The 8,640-nt window shown below is 41.9% G+C and overlaps 1 protein-coding gene across 1 annotated transcript; it reads right to left on the bottom strand.

The window, feature by feature from the left end:
• Positions 1-5,869: 5,869 nt before the first annotated feature.
• LOC308133247 (maternal B9.15 protein) lies at positions 5,870-7,299 on the bottom strand (the record flags this gene model as incomplete). The annotated part of the gene is made up of 5 exons (XM_080500548.1): positions 5,870-5,987; positions 6,030-6,133; positions 6,384-6,663; positions 6,893-7,030; positions 7,127-7,299. 5 exons carry the CDS (start codon positions 7,297-7,299, stop codon positions 5,870-5,872), a joined length of 813 nt encoding a protein of 270 aa, XP_080356674.1.
• Positions 7,300-8,640: the final 1,341 nt, after the last annotated feature.

Below are 8,640 nucleotides of genomic sequence, written 5' to 3'. Positions count from 1 at the left end.
TCACTTCAACTTCACTGCCCTGCCAGACCACTTTGGTCTTGAGTTCGTTTAAGTGCTTCACCAATCTGTCATAGAATTTATTTTCAACCTGCTGACTTCCGCCTCCACAGCCAACAGGTGTGTAGATTGATGATTGTATTAATGCCGCCTCCCCTTTAGTTTCTGTATACATAACAATATTTAATCCATTGAATTCTGAAACCTTTCTGTCAGAGCCAGTTTTAATTTGTATTTTCCAATAAAAACAGTTTTATTGTCAGTAGCATTTTGAGCTACAGTAGCTCCATGTTGGATCGATTTTTCTCCTCATGCGCATCATTGAGCTTTTATTTCACCCACAACAGCATCTTTAATCCTTCTCATTTTTAGAAGTATCCAAAGGTCAAAGACAGCACTGTGGGGTTTTGAATAATTCCAACCCACCTGATGTTAATGCAAAGACTCCCAAGCACACTATTGTCAAGCGACAATCCTGAACAGTTTCCGTAGTGCATTTGTAATCATTGACCTCCACTACCGTGTTACTTCATGCAATAAAGACTTCATACAACTGCCCGGCTTTTATTTGGAAAGTAGCATTTGTATTTTTTCTTTTGCAATGCTTGTGTGCATATATCATTACCCAGCTTCACTGTGTTCCCAAGACTCCTGAATCTATTCATCGTGTGCTCCATTGACATGACACCTGTGCAAGAGAATGTGCAAACTCTTCTTTTCTCTTGCACACGTTCAGGTCAATGGATACATGAGTGGCTGCAATGAGTGTTTGTTAAGTGATATATCAGACTAATGTTTAAATAAAAACTACATTGGAGCATGTGAAACTGCAATCCCATTTCTGGCCTGTTACTTTTCTATATCTCAGGAATGATACAGTTGTGTTTAGGTCCTGCTGCCTGGAGCCTGGTTCAGCCAGCATGGTCCTCCCTGTAGCGACACCAGGTCAGTGATTTGGTTCCACTCTTGTAGTAATAACTGTTTTCAGCATATTTACTAAGAGCAGATAATACAACTGCTGTGTCTTTAAAATGATCCTTGTGCTGGTGTTATCCTGTGATCAGTAGAGATTCAAGGACTGTGCTTTGTTAAAGTCTCCAATCTCATGTTCCCTCCTCGGGTCTATGTACTGCGTGATCAAGTCAGAGGGACAAGAGTGCGGCCATGGCAGACAGCCAGAGGACAGCCTTCGTATGGACCACGTCGTCCTTGCTGAACCTCCCTGCAAGTAAGTCAATATACAGTCATCCCCTCAATGAACTACCAAGGCAAACATATTCTCTTATCATCCCTAAACCACAAACTATGTATAACGACAACAGACAAAGTGGTCGTCTTCAGATACACTTGACAGTTGCTAAAAGGAGGACTCGCCTCCAGGACAATCCGCTCCAAAATGGCCCACATCTATATATAATTAAAATATTGAAAGACTCCTTATGTATAATCTAAATGCAAATATTTAGTCGGCAACACAAGATGTTTAACAGCCATAAACTGCTGGACTTTATTTCAATGTTGAACAGCCAAGAGCCAAAAAAGTTCAAATAAAAACAAATGAATAAATAGATAATAGTAATTACATAATGTTTCAGCAGTCAAGTACAAACCTCAACTCAACTTTCATGAAGTTTTTAAGTAATGATTTCAAATCTGTTTCCTTCAACATCATCATGGGATCACTGTGTCTTCTTGGCACAAAAGCCCTGGGAAAAAGGACAGAACTTTTACATATAGGCCCAGGTCTCGGTCGTGTCTTCTCATAGTCCCGTTAGTCTAAATGTGGCTTGTCAACCAAGCACTGCAGAGAACACAAACCTGGAAGGAAACAGAAACATCAGTAATCAACATTTTAATCCGTATTGTTCTTTTTGGAGCTCTATTAGCATTAAGACCTACAGAATAGGACCAAAACCTATTAATGAATCATTTACAATCTTCAGACATGGCTGAGAAAATTAGTGATGCACCATAATTGTTTTGAGGTTTTTAGTTGGGGATTTTTTTTTTTCAGACCAATAGTGGTCCGTAAATTATTGTGCATCCCTAAAGAAAGTGCATGAAAAATAGACAAAATGTGGTCAAAAAAACAACAACAAAATTCCACTGTTTTAATAGCTCAAATTATGTGACACTATAACATATCACTTAGTCATTTAATGATGTACACAGTGTCTTAATTAATGGACTTTTAAGATACCAATGAATTAATTCAACTGTTATAAACATTTTTTATGAATAAATTATATCAACATTTAACTGCATTAGTTTAAATTACTCTTAACTTTGTCTATTAAAATAGTGTCTTCTAGCTTTAAACATTGTCTAATATTTACCGAAGGCTGCGTTTCTCCACTCTGACCAAGGTTGTCTTTTTTTAAATGCCGTCGTCTGACTCCCACTCCACAAGGCTGGCAGGTCAAGTTTATGTCTACAAGTACACGCACACACACACATGTATCATGGGGCCAATCACCTGCTGTTACAATAGCAGTTACTATTATTATAACATACACAAACAAGTTCCACTTACAAGGTACTGAGATAGTGTCAGCAGCTTCATCTTCCGAGCTGATATGTCCTCTTCGTCAGGCTCCCTTTCTGAAAGGTTGACGTTTACATCACTGAGGACAGTCAAGCCAACATGGTGCGTTCAAGTACACCTCAGTTGTAACACAGAGAAGCAAAGGCGAATTGATGAAGGGGAAAGTGAACGTTTGATTTTAAAAAAAACATACTGATACACATCATTGTGCATTTTTAAGTGGTTAAACAGAATTTCGGGAACTTTTCTCGTGGGTACATGGCGTATAACTGCATATCACCTATAGTACACCACTGTGTCCTACGCCCGCTCATAGTAAGCTGGGATTGGCTCCAAGCGCTCCGAGGCCCTGCACAGGATTAACTGGTCAGATGGGTGGATGTTCATAAAACAAAATAAGCATAATGTACCAGAGCAGTTTCTCTATAAGAGCATAACACTAAAATCCAAGAACAGAAAAATGTATGGTTAAGCCAGTAAAAGCCAGTAAAACAGTTGACATAGACACCAAATACATCATGAGTTATTTGTTATTAACAAAGCAGTAGATTGGGAATAACGCAATCCTAAACTTGATTCATTCTAAATGTGTCTGTGATCTAGAAAGAGACACAGGGCACAACTGGTGAACTTGACGAAATATATTTGACTGTCTTCAAACCTCCAGCACAAACGAATGTAACAGAACACCAAAGAGAAACCTAATGTTGTGACCAGTGCAAATACGCTTTACTAACCAAACATGTTGGTAGAATGGATTTTCGTCAGCGTAATCTTATTGACCTTGTATTCTCAGTTCAGCTCAGTCAGCCAAGTCAAGTCCTTTAATTGTTACAAACAATTCTACACAGTATGATTTGTTTTTAGTACTTGGTTCACGCAAAAAGTACAAGAGTCGAAAAGTAGAAATTTAAAGCACACGATAATGATAATATAATAAAACATAATAAAAAAAAGTAAAACATTATTATTATTATTATTATTATTATGAAAGTTACAGCACTCGAGGTAGGTGTGCCAACAGCTTGTGTTGACAACAGAAATTATGTAAACTTGTTTAATGCAACCTTCCTCTTCGAAACAAGGTGATAGTATGTTTAGGAAGGAAACTGTCTGTTCAATCTACAAAAGCCATTGGAAGCCTTTGAATCATTACCACTTACGAACAACTCAAAGCGTGCTATTATTTTGTCAAGGGAAGCGGGCAGTGAAGACATCCACCATGTTGATCACAACATATCCAGCAGAAACCACCTGAGTCAGGGTGACTGTTCGGAGCGCTGCTTCAACACCTGACAATCACTGCATCCGCTCCCGTTGACCTCAGTTCAGTTCCGTGATCAGAGGGGTATAGTTTGTAAAGAACCTCAGTCTATTTATTGCGAGGGACAGCAATTATGTTTGAAGCACAGCAAGCATGAGTGTGTCGGTCACATGAGAGTGAAAGTTATTTGCATCGACTCTAAATAATAATTCTGTGGTGGTTGATCAGTTTTCACTCAGGCAAAACCCATTTTCAGGGGAGCACAGCTGCTGGATGTATCTTCAGTGACTTTAGAAACTTGTTCACTGGCTTCCTGCATGTCGTACATGCCATCCACTATCGTTGTACACAGCACACCACGTGCATATATTTTACACAAACCCTGCCAGTGGAACACATTTTCAGGACAGAATAAAGTCCAGCGTGTCAAAGTTCCTCTCAGGAATCCTTGGCTTTTTTTGTTCTTGTTCCCCATGTTATTGCATCTATTATGTTTAGGGGAAACTTCCCAGTTTCTTTTGCAATTGGTTTGACATGCTGTTGCAGTGTCTCACCAGCAGGTGTCATTATTACAGTGAAGGCATGTGGCTTCTCTTTTTGCAGTGCAGTGACAAAACTCTGCAAGTAAACACACAAAGTCCCACTGGTTTCTCTGCTCGAGTTTGGACTAGTAGTTTTTTGTTTTTTCAAATTCCTGTGAAACATATACTATGGTGAGGGGGTCAGGGAACAGATCAGCTTTATTTTTAGAGCAAATTTTTTTGAATATGATTTTAAAAGGGCTTGCATGGTTTCTGGTGATTTTAAGCATCACAATCTGTATAAAGTAGTAACAGTGTGTACTTGTTTGATGGATTGTTTAGCATCAGTGCATTGCTGACAAGTCATTTCCAGTGATCACACACAAAAAAAAAAACCCTCAATGACAGTTTTTGTTGAGAAGTTGGTTTATTTTTGCTGCATTAAGGCCAATTCAAAAACTGTAAGGAATACATACAAATAAAGTTTAAAGTAAAAACAGATAATAAACATTTAGTCAAATCACAACATCAAGTGAAATTAAGCATTTGTGTAAGGCATGTATAAAGCTGTAGCAGATATCATTGAGAGGAATGCTCATTTAAAAAAAGCAACCGTTGTAACAGAGCGGCTTCCAGTGAGCACACATCCCTGAAAGATACATAGCAGTGTGGTTCACTGACAAAGACGGCTCTGAAACCTCGGTTGTGTCCTGTGAATTCATATTTGCAAAACATATCAGTTACAGCGGAACAAAAACACACACATTCACGAAATCATAAATTAGAATAAAGGTGAGACTGTAAAATTTACAAGAGGCATTTTTGTTAAAAGTTGTTAAGTAAAAACAAAAAACATCCTTCTTATTGTACAAATATTATCTCTGATGCTACATCACATTAAAACCCTGAATGTCATTTTATAATTGATTGTGAATCCAGCAAAGTGAACAACAACCACAGCAACCACAACAATCACAACAACCACAACAACCACAACAACCACAGCAACCACAACAATCACAGCAATCACAACAATCACAACAACCACAGCAACCACAGCAACCACAACAACAACAACCAGAAGAGATGAATACAACAAAAGAAGGAAAAATACAATAAAAACAACAGACAATTGGCATCACATTTATTGCTAAGATTTCCTGAGTTTCCCAACCTGTGTGACAAAAGTCATTTTAAACTGTACAACATCTTAGACAATTAGTACTTATGCCACTTTAAAAACACAATATACACACACAGACACAGACACAGACACAGACACAGACACAGACACAGACACAGACACAGACACAGACACAGACACAGACACAGACACACACACACACACACGAGTTCACAAAAAGAAATTAAAACAGATTGTGCAAAGAATAGTTTTAAACTTGAGAGGTTAAGAGGTTATTGGTTTGTGTGAAGTGAGCCGACCACTCATGGCTCAGTTGGAGGAGCTGATGTCACTCTCTCTCTCTCTCCCTCTCTCTCTCCGTTCTTCACCTCAGAGCTTGCGGACCAGAGCTTGCCAGCCTAGCTCATGGTGACCTCCCACGGCTGCAGGGTGGCCTGAGGCACCACGAACTGCGGAGACTGGGGCTGCAGGACGAAGTACCCATAGACCTGCTGGGGAGGGGCGGCAGCAGCAGCAGCAGCAGGAGCAGGAGCAGGAGCAGGAGGAGCAGGAGGCGGCATCATCGAGGTGCACACCGGGGTGAGGAACACCGGAGTGGGCTTTGGATAGGCCCACACTTGCTGCGGTTGTTGGGGTTGCACGTACTGGGTGCCATTGGAGGTCTGAACAATGAGGAGACGAGAGGTGAGTGGACTGCAGAAAATGTACATGCATTGATGAACACACTTGTTATGAGAAGGATCGAGCTCGAGGCATAGAGTAGTTGAAGATCATTGCTTGGTAGTGACACAGCATACAGCCCATTCATAAAAATTACCACCAGTTCAGCCATTCAAGAACACCGAGATGCAGCATCAGTGAGAAGGACTGTAAAGTATCAACAGGTGGCGCCTGAACAGTTGGAGAAATTACCATTTGGCGGACGCGGGGGCGAGTCCTGGGAACCATTGCAATCTTGTAGGCGGTGCCTTTCATGGCAATCTTGGTGATGACCGGCACTGTATTGGCTCGCCTGTTCCCGTTCTCTCTTTGGTCTTCCTCAATGTCACTTGACACAAGGGAGCTGCAATCCGAAGAGGTCTCAGAATGATAATCCGAGGTGTCGGCATTCAGTGGCTCACGCGAGCCACAAGCCACTCCTTCATAGCGATTGAATCGAGCAATGGAGAAGGGCCTGCCACTCTCGGCAGATCTGTGGAAAAAGAGAGAACTGTTTAAGTTATGCATTTCTAAATGTAATCATTAACCAGCTTCCTGAATTACACCCCCCCCCCCCACACACACACACACACACACATTTCCATTTGTTGTTCTCGAGTCGTGACGACAGCTCACTCATGAGTCCCGGCTAGACTGAAAACTCCACGCTGAAGCGCGTCTGTATTTTTCTTGTAACCTCAGCGCGCCAGCCGCTGACTCACCTCACACAAACCTCCAGAGGGTCGATCCACACCGTCAGCTCAGACGGAAGTCCCAGGCTGCTGAGAGTCACCCCACTCTCCATGCATGCCTTCAGGACCACTTCATCAGTGTCGGACACCTTGTTGATCCGAATGCACCTGTGACAAGTTCGGATGTTAAACATTGCTTTTGTTACTTTTCCTGTAAGAGTACAATACTCGCGTGGGTGTACATTACATTCAATATCTAGTTACCTGTAACCCTGGCCTTTACTGGGAGAGTCAAGATACCAGTGGCCGGTGTATTTCTCACACAGAAACTGGAACAGCTTCTCGGCAAAGCGTTGGGCCCTTGCCTGGTCAAGCTTGCCACGCGTCATAGCCAGACGCTTGAAGAAGTTGGCGGCAGCTCTCACTTCACGTCTCATGATGGCTGTAGATGTAAAAGAAGGAGCTCAGCAGCCATCTCACCCTAATGATTTTTGTGTGTTCTTGACAACGAGTAGTGACAAACGCCTTCATTTTGAGGACTGGCACGAGAGCCTGGAGTCGCGCGCTCGTGAAACAGTTGGGCATGTTGCAGGCATCACCCCGGGCTCTATTGACAAACGGCTATACATAGGCAAAGCGGGTGCTGCCATATTGACATTCAAGCATTTGGACATTCAAATCCATTGAGTGCCGTGCTGTTTATCTTCTGATAGCATGTCTGTTTAGGTTGAGTGCCAGTGTCAACCTGACCAACGAGGAATGTTTTCAGCTTAGCCCAAGGCAATTCAGACTTTGCAGCTGAGTTCGCAAACGCCGAGTGCGCTTACATCCTGCTGTTGTCCCCTGACAAGTTGTGCCTTGAACTTTGAGGCACAGACGTTAATTTGTTATTGTGGCTTGAAACCTGCGACTATTGCTGCAGCCTGTGTAATGTCTTGTGACAGAAAATTATTATTTGCACTGGCAGGAGAGGCCACAGCCATATCTAAAAAGTAGTACTGAGTTTGTGGCACAAGTAAAAGTAGCCGTAACTTTAAATCGCAAACAATGTTTTGCCGTTACACGAACCGCGTGTTGTCAAATATTATATATAGACGTTCAAACAGCGGTTCTTAGTCTGCGAGGTAAACAGTCGTTGCACGCGTTTTTGAGGGTGCCGTCCTGGTTTGGCATTTCAGATTCCATGTGGGCCCAGTCCATCTTCCCCGCCAGGGGGTCGGCACCTTCACTGGACACACTCCCATAAACACAGGTTTTTCTCGTAGTGTTTCCAGGTGGAGTTTTTCGTGAGAATGTGAAGAATGTTAAGGTTCTCCAACGCCTCTGAATAATGCATTTTTAACAGCTTTCAAAACAGGCTTTGTGTCGTCAAGAGAAGCATCACTGTGGCAGAGAAGCAGAAGACGCAAACAACTGATATATTTCACACTTGAAGGCTATACTTTCTCAGCCTATCTTTCAGCGGTGGAAGTCAAACTTATCGTTTTGTCTTTTCGAAGAGTTGCAGTGCCGTTATAAAAGTTGAGAGCCAAGACGAGCAGAGCCAAAACGTCTCGACCTCATGTTTGCTGTGCCTGTGTTTGCTGAGCAGAGTCTGATAATGACCTGCTGCCATTATCCCAGGCTACTGATACTGCTGTGATTTTAGATGTGAATAAAACTAATTATAAACCCGTTATGCCAACTCAGGCTTGGCATCTTCAAAGGTTTGACCTCAAAATATTAATAGTGAGAGGAAATAGTGAGAGTTCAATGCACTTACACTGCAAGTCGACCTC

The sequence above is a fragment of the Blennius ocellaris genome (assembly GCF_963422515.1).
Source record: "Blennius ocellaris genome assembly, chromosome: 8".
NCBI lineage: Eukaryota > Metazoa > Chordata > Actinopteri > Blenniiformes > Blenniidae > Blennius > Blennius ocellaris.
Note: the sequence above shows the minus strand (reverse complement) of the source record. Positions and strands in the feature narration are given on the sequence as shown.